At 42.1% G+C, this 21,920-nt stretch overlaps 1 protein-coding gene across 1 annotated transcript in view; it reads right to left on the minus strand.

Annotated features, from left to right (window-relative positions):
* Positions 1–21,920, minus strand: part of SYNE2 (spectrin repeat containing nuclear envelope protein 2) — a 177,375-nt gene that overhangs the window by 146,873 nt on the left and 8,582 nt on the right. Inside the window, exons 2-7 of the mRNA XM_059850505.1 lie at positions 12,817–12,932; positions 2,994–3,055; positions 1,964–2,059; positions 1,616–1,693; positions 1,431–1,523; positions 111–292 (exon numbers count right to left, since the gene is read on the minus strand). Coding sequence (XP_059706488.1) covers positions 111–292; positions 1,431–1,523; positions 1,616–1,693; positions 1,964–2,059; positions 2,994–3,055; positions 12,817–12,895 — 590 coding nt within the window. The 5' untranslated portion in view covers positions 12,896–12,932. The remainder of the gene's footprint in view (positions 1–110; positions 293–1,430; positions 1,524–1,615; positions 1,694–1,963; positions 2,060–2,993; positions 3,056–12,816; positions 12,933–21,920) is intronic.

Raw genomic sequence — 21,920 nt, forward strand, 5'->3', positions numbered from 1 at the left:
TAAGGTGTCACTAAGTAATCTTAAAAACCAGGGGGAAATATCACCACATTTAGAGGAAAGGAGTCATACAAAGCTAAGCATGTTAATTATAAGTCTTGGATGGAACTTACAGTGAACACTGCTCTTTTGCCCACAACAAAAGAGCCTTTGTAGCAGACATCTTCCACCGTTCCTTAATTTTAGCACTTTTTTTGGCTGATCTGTTTGCCTTTGGAGAGGAGTCAACAGCACCTGCACAATCAGGTGAAGGCTGATTGTAGGTACAGGCAAGTGTCCTGGCCAGTTCTTCAATCTATCAGAGAAGATGGGAGACTCAATGAGGCTTCAGTGAGAGATTCCCAAGGCATCAATGGCAGAACACCATAGAGAACCAGACAAGACTCAATCACAGCTGTAACAGTAGCTTCCCTGGCCCCAAAAATCAAACCAAGCTTTTTAATCTGCACAATCTGAACCATTTCATGCTGAATTCTCATCTTTAGGCAATTTTTTTGGCAGGATATATTCACCCAAAGACTTGTGTGTTATGCTGTGGGTACCAGTAATGACATCAAGGGACTTTCTCACTCAATTTCTACTCTAACCAGTGACAGGATTGTGTTTTTTACTGTCAGGAATGACAAATACCAGCCACAGTAAGAGTTTGCCTGCTCATTCAAAGTGCAGGAAAACCTACCTGACAGACCTCAGAGATCTCTATTTGGTTAGAGAAGCTGGTTTAGGTTAAAAGGTAATTGCACAGGCCACGAGCAGCACAAGACTCTTTGGCATCAAAGTACCTCTACCACAAAAAATATGGGTTAAATACTGCTAGAAAACTTTGTTTCTTACTGCTCTCCTGAGCCCCAGTCACTAGGGCACCTACATTATTTCACTGCTGGGTTCTCCCTAGAAGCCAGCTTGCCCCCAGCACCCTCTGCAGCCCTGCTGGGCTTTCACACCTCCTAATAACCTCATGGCATGCAAGGTGCACACTCTTATTGTATAAGAAACCTGACTTTGAGAGCCTTTGTGTTATTTCATGCACTACTACTGAGAAAAAATAATACAAGAATTGCAGATTGTGAGCAAAGTCAGCACTGAGGAGTGAGGCTGTCTCTGAGAAATGGATGAGCCACTTCACACTATCTGCTCTTTTTGGAGCTTAATTATTACAGACCTTAGACAAATTAAGTTTAGCCCATTTTTTAACTGGTTACTTTAAAAAATTAAAAATCTCAGTATCTTTCTTTCCTACCATTTGCAGCTAGATACTGTTTATCACTGCCAGCCCTGCACTGCTGCATCTCCTCCTTGAGATGTCACTTCCACATGTCAGAAAATAATCTTTTGTTCAGTACTAATTCATCTTATTTAGCAATCACATAAATCAACACATTTTTGTGCTTTTCCCCTCTACTAAAAGTCTCTCACATCGCTAAAATACTTACATGAAAATGAAATATAATGGTCCAGATTAGGCCAAGCACAATGGAAGGTTTTCCTTCAATAATGTCAGCTACATGAATATTTATGAGCTTCAGCTAAGGAGGGGAAAAAAGGGATCATTGTTAACAAAGAAAATGTTCCACTAGCTAAACTGGCTTTAGTTGTGAATTTTGAAGTTAATACTCACTGATCTGCTCTTTAAAAATGTCAAAGCATTTTCTATATTACTTCTACACTGGAATGTATTAAATCCTTTTTCCCGTGGCTGCAAAGCAAAAAAAAACAGGTTATATCTTCAACTGCAAAAATTAATTTTATTCTATATTTTGAAAAGGGAAGTCCAGCAAAAATTCATAAATTACTTTGGATCAACTTACTTCAGCATGTTTCAGAGTCAATGGTATAAAAATAAGTTACTTGAAACCAACTCTATGACCCCAGAGGGATGATTCATATGGTTGCACTTAAGCATATCCAGAAATCTTTGCTGGACTTGACAAAGGACTGAGGTAATATTTTTATTACTCTGTCTTACCAGATGTTGACCTGAAAGCACTTCCAACAGATCTAGAAGCAAATGTCCCTGCTGTATGTCTGTATACAGGTCTGAGACAACATAAGGAGGGGTATGCTGCAAGATAAATTTCAATCTTTTGTCATTTTGAATTCAACACACTACAGAACACCACAGATTACTCTGCTGTTAAATAATCTTTAGCATCCTTTATTTTTTTTCATTAAGCTGCAATAAAAATCCTGCATCTAAACAGCCACATCCTGCTTCTTCTAACCCTTTACTATATTTGTGTCTTATTGCCTCCTCCTTGTCCTGCCTGTGTTTTACAGGGGTAATTTTAGGCCTCATTTCAAGCACTCACATTTTTCAAGGAGGTCTGGGGCAAAAAAAAAAAAAATTTGAGAAAGGGAAAGCTAAACTAGGCAGTTAATTCTTATTGAGATCTTACTCAATATTAAGTATAAAATTGAGTATAGAGCTGCATAACTAAACCTCTTTTCACCCACACAACACAAACTTATCAAGAGCTCAGCAGCTTCTGCTCAAGGAGGGACCAAAACAAAATCATATTTTGTTTTTACCTGAGCAAGTCAGAGCCCCAGCACATGCTGCAGGAGCTGTTTTCTGAGAGCTTAAAGAGCACTTCCACCACTATGTGGTTTGTCTTAATACTTACCAGTCACTCAGGTCATCTCATTAAACTCATGTTCTTGGATTGCATAATAGAATAACACTTACCTAATCCCAGTAAAACCAAGTGTAAACTCAGAAACTCATAAAACCCTGAGACATGCACCTCAATCCACCACAAGTTTTACCACATGTAAGGAGAGTGACATCTACACACAAACCACCTCATACAAATGTCCTTGGACGTGCCCCAATACAGTGCTGCTGCACTTACTAAACAAATGTTTCTCGGGGCTACTTTTCCCATCCAGTGCCTAAAAACACTTGTAGTAATTTTAACTAAAAAATTTAATCTCTAACCAGCATATCTGAATGAAAAAGTCAAAAGGCATGTGATTGTTAAAGAAACCCCATTTACCTTTGCCAATATTGAATTTATCCAACTAGTGAAGGTTTTCTTCTGTGTAAACTCTCGCTGGACTAGAAAATAAAAACAAAAGAGAAACTAAAGTTAAGGGGAAAAAATGATCAGGTTTTATTCCTCTTTCCCAAAAAGACACAAGGTATCCATCTCAAACCCAAGGTCTGTTCTTCCAGATATTAAGTTACTATTTAATATCAGTTTTTCTCAACTCTTGTTTCATAGCTGATATTTTCTTGGTTGCTGAGTTGGTACTGCAAAGACCTCTACAACCATCAAGCATAACCCACAGGATGCAGAGAACAACTAATGAAGTTTTTCTCAGAAGATCAGCAAATACAAATAGTGATGTGAAAGCATAATTCTACAGAGAAATATGTCTGCAATAGCTCTGTCCATTCCTAGATGTTCCTTCAAGGACTCAGGGCCATCATCAATATAAAATAGATCCTGGAATTTGGGAAAAGCCACACATTAAGTTGGATGCAGGCTGGAGTTAGGTGATAAATGCACATCTATGGGTGAAGCTACACTATGAGATATCTTTGCTAACTGAAGGGTTGGAGAGAGTTAGGAGGCTGTCATGGGGAAATGCAGCCTCTACCTGCATTCTTTCCACTGCTGGGCCCTCCCTAGGATGTACAAATTATTAATCCAGCTGATGCTTTAGGTTTTAGCTTTTGTATTTTTCAGATTCTGTGTTGCTTTAGTGTGCAGTTCTAAGCTGTATATTAAGGGATGGTGAGCTCTCTTCACAGAGTAGGGAGACAAAACAATTCCTTCTCTTGCTGGGGACCAAGGACAACCCATCCAGATCTCAGGCCCAAGAGCTTAAACAACATGGACTGAAGAGAGAAAAGCAAGAAGGATGGGACTGCATAAGCTAAAGCTATACGTGAACAATTAACTCCAATATGCAAATGGAGCAGAACTTATAAAAGTGTGAGACCCAGTGACCAGTTGTTCATTTTGTGACCATTTCGGGTTCATCCTGGGTGTAGCCCTGGCTGGGCTCTTGTGCTGCCCAAGGTGGATCCATTGAGCCCTTTTAATAAATCTCTACTTTATTCTTTAACTCTGTCCAGCCTCTTCACAAGGCATCCAGGGCCCTCGTGGTGCCACACAGCGAGTAGCCACCAACCAGCAGTTCTGCAGGGAGACAGGGAGCTGGCTAAGCCAATGTTTCAAAAACCAGAGTATTTGAACAGCTTCTCAGACTTGCCTGAGGGCAGCAGAGATGGAGGAAAATCCAGTTGCCCCAGAAGGTGAAGCAGAGGGTGAGCAGCAGAGTTGGACCAGAGCAGATCCCCAGCCCCACCAGGGGCAGTGTATTACCTGACTTGCCAGCTCATGCTCCCTCCCAAAATACCACTCCATTTCCAAGATACACCACAAAACCCACACAGCCCTAGGGCCTGGAAGTCTGAACACAAGTCTCAGGTGACAAACAGAGGTGCTGGCCCCTGAGATTATGGACTGACATCTGCCACCAGCAGCCATCCCAAAGGCTTTTGAGAGCCAGCCTGAACACAGACTCCTTTTTATCTCCTTTTCCATAGCAGCCTTCACTGCAAGCACTGGGGCTGGCTTCCCAGAAAAGGCATGTATGGAGAAAGAAATCTGGGAGACAGGGTGGGAACAGACCATCTCTTCTGCCTCTGAAAGCATTTTCTTGCTCAAAGATTAAGATTAATTGAAGGCAAGCTTGACATTGTAAGGAATGTGCAAGACTTCTCAGCAATAGATATGTATGTTTTGGTAGGCTGGGCAGGATGAAGCATACCAAAAATACCATGCCCTTGGGGAAAAAAAAAAGTTGACTGTCCTGCCCATGAAAGTGAAAATGCCACTCACAGGAAAATGTCCACACTTTACCACACTCTGGAAATCTGCAACCACAAACCCCAGTCTTTTCATGATCCGAGACAGACCAAAGGAGCTTCTGTGAAGTTTCATCGGCTCATGAAACACAGGATTTCACTCGAGAATAACCCAGACTCCTGCTCCTCATCTCACAGGCTGCCTTCTGCCTCACTGGGCGGGTGAGCAGCAACAAAACCATTCACATTACCGGTGTGGAGCACTGGTTTGCATGCTGTAGTGAAGGCATCTTTCATCAGCCCTCCACTAATCTGCAACACCACCATCCTGTCGGAGCATGAAGCAGGCGGTTTCCCCTGCTGGCTGGATTGTTTTAGGATTCTTTCTAAGCATCACCAAGATTGCCCTCAAAAGGTTACATAAGGGCAATCTTAACAGACCAAAACAACACAACAAAATTGGGTTTTGTTCGGAAAACAGAAAATTAAGTGTGCACATGGCACACAGACCAAACAACGCTGCAACGCTCACAGGGAGGACAAAAATAGCAGGGAGATACTGGCTTCATGTTAGCACAGGAGCCAACCACACCCTTCAGCTGAACACCACGTGGGAGCCATTCCAATTACCCAAGCAGCAATTATTGAGTCTCTGCGCTCAATTTTATCAGGCAGGCAAGGCTGGCATTGCTAGCATCTGAAAAGGGACAGAGAGCAAATATTGACTGCTCTGCCTGACGCCAGTGGCTCCTGCAGCTGCAGCTCTTGCCAAATACACATCACTGCTGGTTTGAAGAACTTGAATTTGGGGTTGGCTACAGATGGTTAGGATGAGACACTTGGCCTTGTTTTGGTTGACATGCCTATCAAAATCCTTCATTATGCAATAGGGGCCAGACACTGCAAGTGTTGATTCACATGGGCAGCTCTCAGGCAAATGTTTCACCTGGTGAAAGTACAAGGTGGTTACTCCACATGTAAGAGCACCTTAAACCCTCCACAAGCTACCAAACACAACCCACTGGGCTGCCTTCCAAGCAGCTGCTGCCTCTGCTGCATTGTGCCTTTTTTCCCTACCCAAACAAATAATAATAATAATAGAATCTCCTCCTGAATTAATAACAGAACTCCATGATTCCCCCAGCTTGTAGTGCAACAGTCAGGGTTTCCACGCCACACACACTCAGTACAGATGTGCTCCTGGCACCGTGGCAGGCAGTTGTATTACAATTTTCAGGCTGAGTCTGTTTTCCCTCCCAGTTCCCCCCCAGTGCTGCTGCTCAGAGGCGCTAATGATTTAATCAAGCTCTCCAGTTCTTATCTCTACCATGTGGTTAATTAATACAGATTTTTATTTTTACGAGAGTGAATGGATTCTTTGTTAGGCCTTTTTGTAGGACTCTGACCTTGGTTTTCTCTTGCCCCAGTTTTCAAAATGACACTGACCTAGAATAAAAAAGCTATAAAAACCCCCAAACACTGATCATCCTCTTTACTTCAGGTCAAAACTCACTAAGTTAAAAAGTGTATCTGAGAGAACAGAATAAGAACCTGGTAATCTGAAAATACTCAAAATCTATCACATTTCACCCTGTGTTAACAACTCTTTAGGGAGGAATAACACATACAAGCAATGTGTCACGTAGGATAGCCAAAAATCAATACACACTGTTGGACAATGACTGTTTTATTCAGTAATGAGCTACCAACAAGTGCTACAAGCCAGGCTGATCATTAGGAGCACAAGGACAGGCAGGGACCATGTGAGTGCTGAACTCTCCCAGGAGGGAAAAGGAGAGCAGCAGCACTGCCAGCCATTGTTTTACTCTCAGCCTTCCTTAAACTGTGATGCAGAAATAACAAGACTTAAAATTAGTCTACTCTCCTTTTCTGCCTTTCATGCCTCCCTTCCTGAGGTGGGGGAATGGCAGCTTTGAGGAAAGCACCATCTCCTCCTTCAGCAGGGAGCTGGGGGAAGCAAATCATGGCAGAACAGATGTAGGCTGTCCATCCACACTCATCAAACACTCTCACCAAACAGCAAAGAGGATTTTTTTCTATCACAACAACTTGTGTATCACTGGCAGTGAACAATTTACAACTGTATGTCTTCTTTAAAAAAAAAAAAAAATATATAAGCGATCACTTTAATGAGCACAAGCCTGTCATCTTCTCATCTCTGTTTCACCAAGAGGAACTACCTCTTGTGTATGATATTTTTATATCTTCCTTTCAGCACTGAGGTCAGCTGAGGCTATGTCTGCAGCAGTGTGCAGGGGGCTCATCAGGAACAGATCAGGGGAGCTGCTGTTCACAACACAGTGTATCCACCAAATGTGCAGGGACAAAGGCTGTGCTGGGCTAACTCCAGCCCCAATGCCACACAGCCACAGCACCTTCCTTATTTCAGTTTCATTCAAAATAACCATTTCCACACTCCCTGACAGAGCAGTAGAATGAACCAAAGGATGGGAAGCAGGAGAGCACCTTCAAGACAGCACTGCAGGGATGAACTAATACACCAAGCAAGTACATTCTTTAAATGATTGGAACCATGAGAAGAACAATTAAGTACTCCCAAATCCAGGGAGAGAGTGAGCAATTAACCCCAAGCCCTTTGTGAAGTCCCTTCCCTTCCCTGAAGCAACAGTTTCACGTTCTGCAGACAGGAAAGCAGGGAAAAGGGTTATTTCCAGCATTTATGTTCAGCAACATGGTGTTAAGCAATTAAAAACAAACACAGAATTCTTTGTCAAGATTGAGAAGTTTACCCAAAACCCAATGAAGATGAGGAAAATACCTCTACAGGAGGAATGGGTCTTTTCAAATCCAAATATTACATAAATATTAACTAAATCACTAGTACCACATCAGTGAAGCAAGTGGAAACTTTCTGCACTAGTCCTTTCAACCTCCTTTTCCTTTTGCAAGCCAATTGTCCAGTTTACCACAAGTGCTGCTAACTCAGGAAGTGTGTCCACACCAAGCTTTGCCCTCCTGGCTGTCTTAAACCCTTCAGCTGTTCTCACTGTCAGGATGCTCTGAATCACCAGTCTTCACTGCCACCACAAAGTGATGTCTAGTACTCAGGGGCACAGGCAGATGGAGATTAAATTCTCAAAAGGTACCAAGTCACATCATCTACATATCAACATACTTTTAAAGATAAACGTTCAAGTGGTTTTTCTAACATTGTAAAGAAAGTGAACAGTGAAACAGAGATCTGACTGCAGTGACCTCACAGGTGACTCAGGAGCCATCAACTCCTTTGGCATTTTAATTCCAGTTTTTAACCAGTTACATACCAGTCAATGCATTTAACAAACTGCAATTTACCTAGCAGGGAACACTTTGACACAACTATACAATCTATTTTTTATGTTAGGCGTGTGAAGCAGACAAAAATACCCATGACTGAATTTTTTCAAGGCAGTGTCATGTGTCAGTTGCCTCTCCAGTGCCATCAGCCCTGTCACATGCCACGAAGCTGTGCAGTTACAGGAACTGCAGAGCAGCTCCTTACCCAGACAGCATAAACTGGGAATAAATTTCTGTGCAGCTCCTATGGGAGCTTTTTGTAAGTCACTCTTGTAAAATTGTAATAAACATTTAACAGACTTTTAAAAATCATTCTGGTAAAGAAAACAAAAGTGTATCTTCAATAAGCAAGTAGCTCCATCAGATGAGATACACAGTTAAAACAAAAAAAAAGCTGGGTAAGAATGATTAATTTACCTTACCTCTGGATGAATTAAGAGAGTCTCAAAAAGAAATACCCCTTTACTCAGAGATGAGTACAATCTACTACAAGCTGCACAACAAAACCTATCCATACACATCTCTATATTTTCAATTTCACTTGAAGAGAAATCATTCATGAAGGATTAGACATAACTACATGAAAATAGTATCACTCATTTCTTATCACTAACCTCTCCTCAAAAACAATTCTCTTCAAATTCTCTTCAGCTGTAGCAACCACATTCCTACATTATCATGCTTTGGGTTACAGTAATAAACAGTAACACATATTAATAAGCAGAGACAAAAATTAGGAACCCTGCAGTTAACTAAGCAGTGAAAGAGTAAGTACATGTCCCAAACTCCAAAAGCTAAAACACACTCTTGTGATTGAATTAGCTCAGCAAGCATAAAAAGAAAAGGGAAAACAGAGTTTTGTACAGGCTTGGTGGGAAGCTCCACACACAAGGGTCTGTTTGCTATCCCAGGGAAGATAGGGGAAGGATTTGTGCATGGGACAAAAACCTGAAGTTGAATCCTCCCACAGGTAGAGATTTACATTCCAGAAGCAAGAAATAACCTGGATCCAGGGTGCACAAACCCTGCAGAGCTCCTGCTGCAGCCACCCATCCCCGAGCAGCCTTGTTTGCAGCATTCCCCTCGCTGCAATCCCACACTCCTGCTCAGCAGCAGAGCTTGGCTCCATCTCCAACAGCTCCAAAAGCTCTGCCAGAAACCCTTCTCTTACCAAGCAGCTGACATGCCTCCTCATCTCAAACAGCCAAAGGCAATTTTGGATGTTGACTATGTCTCTTCAACTCACAGAAGGATAAGCAGCAGGCTGGACCCCTCTCTGGGGCCAGCCCATGATGCAGGGAGGGGAGGGAAACAGGAGGAGACGACACAGGACAGGGACCCTGCTTTATTCCTCCCATGCTCATTGCCAGCCAAGCCCTGAGCTCCTGCCTGCCCTATCCTACACCAAAAGTGACTTCAGGTTTCAAACATGGCCTGTGGTGCAATGAAGCATCCCCCTGTCAAGTATCCCCTGCTCACCAAAATGTTTGCAGACTGCCTGGCAGGAGAAACCCTTCCCTTAAGTATTCCCCCACTGGATATAGCACTAATAGGTCCAGCTCCAGGTTCTGCACCTGTACTTTTACATGGCTATGCAAGGATTGCAACAAAGCAATTCTGCAGCTGCTGCAAGATGTGCTGCATCAGAAAACTGTGAAGAAGCAGAGAGGTGCTGAAGGAGAAGGTCCAGATAATGCTGACCTTAATCTGATTAAATTTTATTATAACATCTGGGACAGAGGGAAGGGGGGAAGGGGGAAAAAAGAAAATAAAAGCCTGCCAATTCCTGACATCATGCATTTTCATAGCAATTTCCATTTTCTTGGCAGGGAGGGAAGGGGGAACTATTACTCTCATCTGGACATCAGCTTGAAAACTGGTAAAGGTTAAAGAGCAATAAATAAATCTGAAAAGATCTATATATAAGGGTTTATATTCTTGCAGCTTTTTACTTCAGCCTCACGATTTTATGACTATCTTTACTGTCTGGAGATGGGGGCAGTAGAAAACATACTGCTTTCATTTCTTCACCTATTTTCTTCATGTTTTTCAAGCTTCATTAAGTCTCCTGAAAGTAATTAACTGACAAGAAAGATGCACTGAGAACTAAGTTACATTATTACCTATTTTCCAGTGAATTTCTTCATGGCATCTTCTAGGCCAAACACTATTAAGGAAAGTGAATGTTCACCCTTGAACACTCTTTGCCTAAAAACCCACTAAAACAAGCTTTTACATTATTAACCAGTTAGCCATAAATTAATAGGAATTATATAATGATTAGAACTAATAAGTACTAAACCCTCCACTAATTAGTTAAATAAGATTGTTCTTGCCCTCTCTTTTGCTTCTTTTTCTTCCCAAAAGTGCTGTCCTCACAGAAGACTGTAACTTAAATAACAGTCAAACATACCTAAAATAACGTACCTACACATGGGAGGGAAGGAAAAAAAAATAAAGCTAATGATTTTGTTACATTTTTTTAGGCATAAATTTCACAAAGTTATATGACCAAACCAACTGACACATTAAGTTGATCTTGCCCTAATTAACCAGACTAGACAAATGCTCTATCCCCATGGGATGCCTTTCAGGAATAATGGAAGGTTGGATCACAAAGAATTAAAAAGTAGATTAAAATATATCTAGACTATATCCAGACTAGTTCTCACTCCTGCTTCTTCCTTATGCACATCTCCAGTTATGCTGTGTATTACAATGCTGTACATACTCTTTGAAGCCATATCCCAGCAATTTGAGAAAGGAGATCATAGCAAGTTTAACATCCATCTGCAGTCACACAAAATGTAAGCTGCTTTTCTGATAGTTATAAGCAACTATTCCTTGAATCTGAAATTTCTCTCATTGATTTAAAGCAGTCAATATCACCGGCTGCTTCATAAATCTCAAGATTCCTATTAATGGAAAAGCCTGTTTCCTTGAGTGACCCTATTCTTCTTATTTGACCTTTGCTACCACAGATCTGTGAGCAGAGCTGCTAATGGTCCCTATATGTCATGTCAGGGAGCATGTCTTTGGTGCTTCCTCACAGCTGTATTGCCATTTGCTTGTTTGACCCTGAGCAGACGCTGCAGCGCCACAGCTCCACACACAAAATGTGTCAGTACCATTTGTTGTGTCTTCAATCATTACAAAAAATTGCTCATGTCACTTCTAAGGGATATCTCTGGATGTTTTACAACAGCACAAGATTTGCAGTGTGTTCATTTCAGCACAATCTAAGAGCTCCATTTATTACAGCAAAGAAATACAGTCATTTCAATTCTACTAAGCAGGGTTCCTTCAATGAGACATTGACCAATTGTTTTTCAGCACAAACATCAACCTAGCTTCTCAGAAAAAAAAAAAAAAAATTGAAAGTAAATCCCTGCCCTAAAAATGGCATGTAACTTCAAATCTGCCTTCAAGCTGAAGAGTGTTTTCCAAATCTGTTTCACAACAACAGCCATCTCAGCCTTTCTACCCAAGGCTGAGTTTGACTGGCACAACAAATGTGTGTCTGACAAGCTGTGCTTGGTGCAAAAGTCAGACTAGCTCCTTTCTGTTACAAGTTTTTGCTTGTTCTCCTGGAAATGCAACACTGAAGCAAACCGGAAGAAAATTCATATTAAAGACACTTGGCTTTGGACCGCTATTAACACTCACTCCTCAAAACACATGGCTTGAACAACAGCACTAGTGCAAATATGGATCACACAAGGGACTTGGCAGAATATTTTTTTGCACCATCTGTTTTCAACATATTTGCTCTCTACCAAGCACCATGGAAATTTCATTGCAAGAGAGTTAAAAGGAAATAGCTCTGTGGAAACAGGAGTTAGTCCATCCGTTCTAGGATGGACCAGGCTCGAAACACATCAAAGCCAAGCTTCTCAGCAGGGCTAGTCCTGCTGCCTGGACAGGCCTGCTTGATAGCCTCCATGAATATGTTCACAGCAGTCAACCTTCACAGAAAATTCTTATAGAAGGAAATTCAGCATGTGAGTAAGGAAAAGCCAAAAGTTCTGACAGGCCAGGTCGGATGCAGTCATCATCATTTAACTGTCCAGGTAGATGCCATTAAACTGAAATAATTAAAAATCAGCACTGAGTGCTTCCTTAACAAGTTATAACACATGACCAGTAAGAACCTAAGACTTGACCTATAAGAAATCTGTTTGGAAGCCACAAAAATTATTCCCACTATATCCCCACAGGGATGTAGTACTTAAAAACAGAAAAGCAAATAAATAAAATAGTAGTGTAGTCCATAGCTTCATGAAGACAGCTCAATGCAACCACCTAATTGTCAGCAAGCTGAAAAAAGGAAACTAATGAACTGGCTTGTTTTCAGGCTGGTGGTTCCTTTCCAAACAGTTTACAGCAACATGTATTCTGAGTAACAAAGCATAAGAACCAGTGAGCACATCAGTACCAAAAAAGGCAAGTGATCTGAAAATATCACAATAAAGTACTAGAAGAGCTTATCTGTCATTTCCCTGCTGAAGCGTCTTTCCTAAAACACAGAAAAATCTGCAAAGAAGCACACACATGAACTAACTACACTCACCATAACCCCAGTTTAAACAAGTTTCTCAGAATTCCCTTCAACTTGTACACACAGCCACAGATTTTTGACAAAGATCTAAATTAAAAAGGCACAGAAAACTTCAGTGACTTACCTTGCAGCGTTAGATGGAGATCATCTATTTCAGAGGAAGCCTGCTCCTCTGTTGATGCAGATGACTGCTGTGATGCCATATTGAATTCTATGGTAATTCTTCAATCAATTTCCAAACTGAAATTATATTACAAAAAAAAAGAGAAGAAGAAAATCAGTACAGTTTTACATAAAAATTGGTGATGTTCAATGATGATGTGGCACCGAGATACACATTTTGTTTTGGGATTTCTTCCCTTGGTCAGCTGTTCCCTCAGTTTATACAGAATAAAGTGACTGTTCCCATTGCAGGAACAGAAGTCTTGGTCAGTCGACTCTTTTCTAACAGCAGCACTCCAGAGTACAAACTAGGATCCCAGTGGGTCTTGCCATGAAAACAAAACCACCAGGATTAGGAAAATTCAAACCCCGTTGCTTTCTTTGAGAAAGCCAAGTTGACAAAAGCTCACAGTGCCTTCTGCGGATTGGTAGCTGCCCAACATCAGTGTTTTAATCCTTGTACCTTTCAGTCCTCCCTTCCTGCCTGGATAATTGTTACAGAATGGAAACAACTCAGGCAGAATCTACAAAGATGAAGATGAAATGAAAAAGCAGCAGTTATCGTATAGAATCAACAAAACTGCTGTCTCTGTCTGGTACCTTCGTTACTCCTCAACTCCCATGAAGGAGTTTCTTTTTCCAACTCCTCCATTTTCCTCTCCCTGGATATCTCCCTCATACCTATGCAACTTTAGAAAACAACATGCTCTATCTTCCTTAAAAAAACTACAAGAGATCCTCATTCTGCAGTACTGTTCAATTTGCCACTGTAGGAAGAACTGGATGCTTAAGACAGAGACTCATTTTTACCAAAAGGCCAGAAGTTAAACAAATTTAAAAGTAATTAAGCTGAAATTTAATTAAGGGCTTACTCTTAAACAAGCTTTGTTACCTACACAACTGTAACCTTTTCACCAGAAGCACTAGGATTTCCACACCATATATTAATAACTCATCCACCAAGTATATGTCAAAATAAAGGGTGTGAATAGATGAGTCAGGAACTACAACATTAAGGAATGCCAGAGAAATTCTTACATCCATTCCCTTGTGCATATGAATCATGAGGCAGCCTTTGTTTACTCCACTCTATACTATTTTTCCTCACTGTCTCTTTCAGAGCAGAAAGGGGAACATGCATTCCATGAGGAACTCTTCAATATTTTACTTTCCTCGCCCTGAACAATGTGTGTCCTTGTGCTTTATCCAAGAGCTGCTCTGATGACAGGATTATTGAGTCACCCACAAGATTTTCTATGGCACTCACCACCCTGGCATCTGAACACTTCACAAACATCAATCAATTCACATTTACAGCACCTAGGTAAGACCAGGGGTTATTGCCCACATTTGGAATCACAGCATGCTTTGGGCTAGAAGTGACCATCAGTCCAACCCCCCTGCTATGGGACATCATTTTACTGATGACAAGCAAAGGCCAGACAGAGAGAGAAAAATGGCAACAAAAAAAGTGTCTGGATTCCTAGAGAAACAGATATTAGCTGATATGGCTGAAGCACTGATTCCAGCTGCTGCAGTGACCATGCAGCACTTCTGCAAGTCACCAACAATTTACAACTGCAACTCAAGGCACCAGATCTGAGCAAGGGGAGTTCTAGCTGAGGCAGGTAAAGGTCAGACCTCTCTGGATAATCAAAAACCCCATATTTTACAAGAGTTTGGCTTGCTTAGCAAGCAAAAATAGGAGAACAACTGATTTGATCTTTGGCTGGCACAAGAACACGGTGATATAAACAAGCCAAGTCTTGAGGTTATGCTGGAAATCATAAAGTATCTAAATTAGCCAAGAAGGACAACAAAATGCTGGGCAGCATGAACAAGGGCATCACCAGCAGAGATGGAAAAATCACTGTCCCACTCTGCTCAGCACTTGTCAGGACACCTGGAATACTGGGTGCAGTCTGGGATCATGCTGTACAGAATATTATGTGGACAGGCTGGTGAGAGAAGAGCACAAAGATGACTGGGAGGCCCGTGTGGGGAAATGGCTGAGAAAACTGGGTTTGGTGAGCTTTCAGAAAAGAAGGCTAAGGAGAGACCTTATTACCATGTTCCAGTATTTGAAGGGTGCCCACAGAGAGGATTGAAACTCCCTTTTTGCAAGGACTCACATGGAAAACACAAGGGGTAGTGGGTACAAGTTACTGCTGGGGAGATTTTGATTAAACACAAGAGGAAAAATTTTCATAGAACAACCACTCATTGGATTAATCTCCCCAGGAAAGTGGTGGATTCCACAACATTGGCATTGTTATGATTTGACAGGGCAGAATGCTGTGCCATCTTGTCTGGACCAGGCTTTTATTGGACAAGATGGTCCTTGAGGCCCCTTCCAACCTGGAATTCTATAATAAATACTGGGCTCTTACAGAAACTGAGGATGGGCAATGGCTGAGCAAGAATCCAGTGCTCACAGCTATGCCCAAGGCAATATTTCCTGGGAAACTCCCTTCTTTTTTCTCTCAAGATTAAGCAATAAAAACCCAAAGTCTGAAAACAAAAAATGTCAGGTGGCCTTAATATTTTTTGGTTATGACTAAGTCTTTAATTTGGTTTTTTGATCACCACCTTGAAGATGATGACAAATGGCCCAGGTGGGAAGTATGTAAGCAAACTCCCCAACAGTGGAAACTTACATATCTGTTCAATTTCAAAGCACCCACATTTGAGATGGTGAGATGGGCAGAGCCAATTTATGTTCAATTAACTTGCATGATGCTAGAGGCACTGGGACTACAGTCCAGAGAAAAGGAGCAGGATTTGGCATTAAAATTCCATTATAATAACAGGAAAGTATGCAAGAGCCTGAATAACTGATGGACATTTCATAAACAACACAACGTGTATTTTTAACCTTTCTGTGACTGTTCCTCCTCTGTGCCCAACCCTTGCCAGCTACAGCAACAACACAGCACATAGTGTCTCTTTTTATGTGCTTCACTGCACTTCATGTGATGGGACCCCAATCTCAGTTCAGATCTCTAACCACTAAAGTAGTTAAAGCTCATAAAACTTCCAGGATTTCAAAGCAGAAAGTATATTAAGGTCTAAAGCAGAAATTGTTACTTAATTTACTAATTATTTAACTTAAATTACAGCACATGATCATAAGTAAAGAAAAACATATGCTCTTATATTCTTTTAAAATCAATTTATGGCCTCCTTCCCAAAAGGATGGGAAATTTTAAACTGTTTTCTTTTAGAGACATCCACTCAATGAATCCACAGTGCAGGTTATGAAGACACACAGCTAATACCAGGTAAATTTATGCTAAAGCTTTCATGTCCCTCAAACTCTCAATTCACCACCCAACACAGCAGATGCATTTTGCCCTGCCCCAAGAGAAGACTCCACAGCTGCTTTGAAGGGGAGACACAAACACAGTCTTGGAGGACACACCTGCAAGGATTAGTCTTCTTTAAAAGGTACAAGGTACAGATTGTCTGAGAAGGGATTATGCAGGGACAATATGCCTGCTCTGTCCTTCTCTCTGCCCCAAATTTCATTCATATACAGCACTGTCAACTGTAACTGTATCATTACAGCCTCTTAAGAGTCTAAAACAATCAAGTTCTGAAGAGTCTAAAACAACCAACCAGCAATGGTTGTCATTGGCAGCAGGAAGGATCATCTTTTCTACTTCATATTTAAGTCAGTTATTTTGTTTCATATCAACTCAATGAACTGCAGAGCTAAACTAATCCCTTCCCCTCCAAGAAATGCTGGACAACTAGGAAATATATACCCACAGTGTTGAAAAATAAATCAAATGCTTTCAAACTACACTTTTTCACTGGGGAATAAAAACAAAGGTGAGGAGAATGACCTTGTCCTTCCCTCTGTCTGGAGAACCTAGCATTAATGTAGGAAAGCATTAACTGCTTTCACCTTGGGATAGCCTGTGAAGGATCACAGAGTCAGAGGCAGTTCCAGGCACACTGGGATCCTATTTCCAATGGGTTCATTTATGTGAATTGCACCAGAGCTCTTGTGCAAGCTCATCTTTTCTCCAACGCAGGTAAGTCACACAAGAAAAGTGCCATTAGCAATGTCCTCCTGGAGAAGAAAGTTTTCCATGGTGTTCACCATGGGGCAAATTCCTGGCCACCTGGGCTCAATCTGCAGCTCAAATGGTTAAACCATCAACAAAAGGTTTCCCTGTGATGATGACACTCCTCAGACTCAAACCCTTCTTCCCCTACCTCTCCAGCTATTTCCACAACAGGCTCCTAAAAATATTGGTGGGAATTATATCAGCACAGCTGTACCACATCCATTCTAGTGTAATTTCCTTTCCTCTACCAAATTCAGCTAATATTAGCCAGCAGATTGCAGAAAATCCTGGGCATTAACATACACACATAGGCACACTGAATAAGAGAGAGAAACCCAAGAGCAAGTAGCAGACTGCAAATCTCAGGGAACTAACCTGAAAATAATCATACCCAGGCTTTGCATTCCATTATCATAAGAATAGACAACAGTGATTTAAATACCTTGTCTCCACTGAGGCTTAAGTCTTAATGAGACCTAAGAGATGCTCTTCTTAAGCAGGGTCTTTATAAGGACATTCTTGTCTCAGAAGAAAGGGTGAAAAAAGTTTCAGATGGATTTAGAGGATTCATTAGAAAGGATTTCACAGCCTTAACATTAGTTCAGACCAGGGTGGTTTGCAATCCTTGGCTTTCAGCTGTTCCAAGTACTGAAGATGGTAAGATTCCATGGCATGGAAAACCCAGCAGTTAAACCACTGCCCTCTTCAAAAACAATGCCTGTAACTACAGCTAAAACAGGAAACGGGTATTTCATCAATTAATTTAAAGCCACCTGTACAAAGCAGCTGTGCACAGTACTTGGAAAGCAAGGCAAATTAGGATTTTCCACACTGTCCAAGGTAAGAACCTTTTTAGCCCCCGAGTTCACAGCTAACCTGTGCACATCCCTGCACAGATGCACCCTCAAGGCCCTCCCCAGGAGCCAGTCTTGAAAAATCATATGCCATGAAATTAGCTCAATTTTGCACTCCTTAAAGCTGAAAGCAGCAGATACCTTGCAAACAAGCCCAGCTAGAGGGATGTGAATATTATAACCCACTGTGAGTAAATCCCTGCTTCATTTGGTTTTGCCTTCGGAGATCCATGCCCCATACTTTCCCAATTATGTTGGTTACATGCTTTCCACTGGTGTTGCAACAGGAATTGCAGACATCTTTTCATGGCATCTCCAACTGCTTGTTTTTACTTTTCCTCCTTTGAAGTGCCACTGATTATTTATGACCCACTCAGGGACTCAAAGACCTGCCCTCCACAGAGGCCTCTCCATGTAAACTGAAGTCTGTTCCTAGCAACAGATTATTATTACTCATGCACTGAGCCAAGCCAACATCATGAACAGAAACGGCAGATTTTTATCTTTGGTGAACCAATCCAAAGGAAGTAGAGCTCCACAATGCTGACCAACTGAGGACTCTTTCCTTTTTGGCAATTAACAAAGATCTCTGTTTATTTTAGATTCAGAAAGAAGAAGCAATTCGGAGGTGTGAGTCTTGAACCTTGCAAAGTGCTCAAGACACTTTGAAAGTGTCAAAGCCAGATTTTTTTTGTAAATTATCTTTCTGTAACTTTGACAGAGCCTCCCTAAAGACAAATTGTTGGCATTCAAATCATGACCCCATGACCTAAGTAATTATCACAGGAAACCCACATGAAGTTGGTTTGGTTTTCACTTTTTCATAATATTTTCTTTTCCCATCACTTCGCATGTACTCACAGCTCTGTTAAGCCTGAGAAGCTCATACAGCACTTCAGTTTGAAGGTTCTGCTTTCTCCTCAAGACTTCACTTACAAAGGTTTCACCACGTTTTCACTCAGTGGTGAGGAGAAAGAAAATGCATCCTTTAAACAGACCTATCACCTTTGTGTTTAAACACTTTTTTTTTTTTTTTTTTTTTAAGATCCTACTCCAAACTGAAGTTCATCCCATCCACTTTTAAAGCGTGTGCCAACATCATTCTTCTGGGCCATCTCAGATTGTATCACACTCCCAACTGGAATGTGATCACACAAAAAACATGCTGATTTCCCTCCCTTCAAAGCCAGACACCTCAGGATGGCAAAAATCAGGACAGCATCACTGACACACCTGCCTTGACGTCCTCTCTTGAGGAACTGACAACTTCTCTATGTCTGGCAAAAAAATAATTATTTGTCATCATCCAATATGCAATAATGACATTTTCTCTGTGCTTCCCTAGAGGAAGAAAAGTGCACCCATTAGGTTTCCATCCCTTTGAGGGTGATACAGAAAAGAGGCTATAGCCTCCTGATACTACAAAACACCCAAGAGCATCAGATGGGTATCAGCCAGTCTTTTAATAAGTGGTATTAGTGCATGTGGCACAAGAGAGACTCTGCATTGCCTGGGATGAATGTGAAACAAGCCTGACCTTGGGTACTCCTACACTATCAGTAGCTGGAGATGAAGGAATCCAAAAGAGAAAAGCTTGGAAAAGACTGAACAACTCTGCTCAGGTAGAACCAAGAGAGCATTAGATAGATCTGCAAGACACCAAGCCTGGAGAACATAAGATCTTGAGGGGATTCAGAGCTGGACATGAAGTTGCACCCCACTGCCAAAGAAATGATCTTGTCTCATGTGACCTGATGCTCTGGAACCAAGTAGACAAGTAAGGACTCCTCCAAAGAAGAAGAGTTGCAAGACCAAGGCAGCTCTTATAAGTTTGTTTATGACAAGCAGCAGCAGTACATTTTTGTTATACAGGGACTTCCCAGTGATCTATTTATAGTTTTTGAAAACCATCCAGGAGAAGCATATGAGTATACAAAAGCCACACCATTTTTAAGGCCAGCAAATGTTGCTAGTTTGTCTTTGATTTACACATCAGTAACACTTCTTGTTACAGAAGCACAATGGATGTCCTCATTGTGTTAATCAATTTTAAAACACTGTTAGCTAAGTGTCTTTCTTGACCTTTTCTCTTTTTGGGGGGGTGGTAATATATCAGTCATCCTGGTACAATTACACAGTTTGAAAACTGCACTAACTCCATGCTGATGTTAACACACACAGAGAAACGCTTTTATTAACAGAGCTAAGCCTTGTTCACACAGTCACAAAGGTTGACCCACAGAGGAGCACGATGCAATTACTTGCCCTCAGAATAAGAGCCTATCTCACATTTATCTGTTCCCAAGCGGGAAGGCAGTGCCAAAGCACACCGACTAGAACTGCAGAAACAATTCCGTTTTCAACTGGTTTCCAAGATTTTCCATATTATTAATAAACACGAGAACTGCTCAGGACTTTAAATCACAGCTGTTAAGGTAAAAAAGGAGTGCTGAATGCCTGGAGCTCAGGAGGCTGATGCCATACACCTCCATCACCCCAGTGTCCACCGCTATGCAGGAAGCCAAACACACCATGGTGACTTCATGCCTCCATCACCATCAAGGGCTCCAAAACACAAAGCCATGAGCACACCCCAGCCCAAAACTACCTGTGCAATGCCCAGAAGCCTCCAATTATATCCAAAAAGCCATTCATCTGTTGCTGTGAGGCCAGAATGGAAAAGGTTTTCCAGACCAGGGGTTGGTCTTGCACTCCCCAGCCAGGCAGAGCAGCGCCAAGGCCACTTCCTGCAGAAAACAGGGCTGTGGGGGAGGATTATCACAAAAACAACACAAAACCACGGCTGGCTCCAGGTCCGTGCTGTACCTGGGAACTGCACCCAGCGCACCAGCACCACCTCCTCCCACGGGCTGGGCTAACTGGGAACGCAGGCAGCAAGAGGACAATCGCTGTCATTTCCCACAGGCAGCAAGAGAACAATCGCTGTCATTTCACTCCTCCAAGCCTCTCCCCCTTTTCCCACGACAGACAGCCCTACTGGCCACTTGCCCCGGCTAGCTGGGCTCAGGCTGTCGCCACGGAGTAGCCGCACCGTGCCCGGCCTCCGGAGGGAAGGGGAAAGGGCGCAGCGCGGCCGGGCAGCGCCGCAGGGCCCAGACAGGCCTCAGACAGGCCTCAGACAGGCCTCTGACCTTGGGCTGGGCAGCTCCCAGCGCACAGCTCCGCTCCCACAGCCCCTCCTCGGCCTCCTGGCCCCGGTCCGGCTGTACAGTAGGGAAGGGACGGGAAGGGGGCGGGAATGGTCGGCAATCACAGAGAGTTACAGCTCTCACGCCTGATCGGGACAAACTGGACTGTACTGCCCATGCTAACCAAGCAAGAAGCATCGCAGTAAGTTGTTATTCTTATTTACAAGTGTTTCCCTCCCTTGGATGGCAACTGAAAGTGTTTTAATACAGACTCGCAGGAACACTGGAACCACTTTACATGGTAAATATATTTAAAATAGCAATATATAACAACTACACCTGCTTGGCATTAATGGCATTATAGTCATGAGAAACAAGCTCATAGTAATATTCTGCCTTTGAAGGAATACAAATGTTTCCTTCCCACTGCCTTCCCAGTTCCCTTTTTCCCCAAATAAAGGAAACAGTCAGATGGTTAACAAACACATTATTCTGTTGAGTGAAGCTCTCCTAAGCAATAAAAGGCCTGGAGTATCTAAATTAAATCATAACATTGATCAGAAAGACCTTCCTGAAGAGCAGTAATCTCTTTTAGGAAGTTAGGAAAAGAGAAAGCCACAAGGGATAGTGGCAATCTGAGCACAGGAATTTCCACTAAAGCAGGGACTTGTTCTGACTGAGCAGAATCCCTGGAAGCAGGAGAGCAATTTTTTTACACAACAGAGCTGGGAAAGGCGAGGAAAGTGAACTGCAGAGTGGATTTGGGAGCCTAAAGAGAAAGGGCATGTCTCAAGCTAAACCCATCTACTTTTTGGCAGTATTCTTGCAAGGATCACAAACTTGTTGTGACTGCTAAATATAGCAGAGAAAAGGAATCTACTGCAAGTAGCTCTCTCCAGCAGTGCTCACTATTTTACGCAGGCAGAAGAAAAACACAAAAGAGATTTGTCAAGCAAAAGGAAAATGAAGCTTGCCAAATTTGAAGGG

The sequence above is a fragment of the Haemorhous mexicanus genome, chromosome 6, assembly GCF_027477595.1.
Source record: "Haemorhous mexicanus isolate bHaeMex1 chromosome 6, bHaeMex1.pri, whole genome shotgun sequence".
NCBI classification, from domain to species: domain Eukaryota; kingdom Metazoa; phylum Chordata; class Aves; order Passeriformes; family Fringillidae; genus Haemorhous; species Haemorhous mexicanus.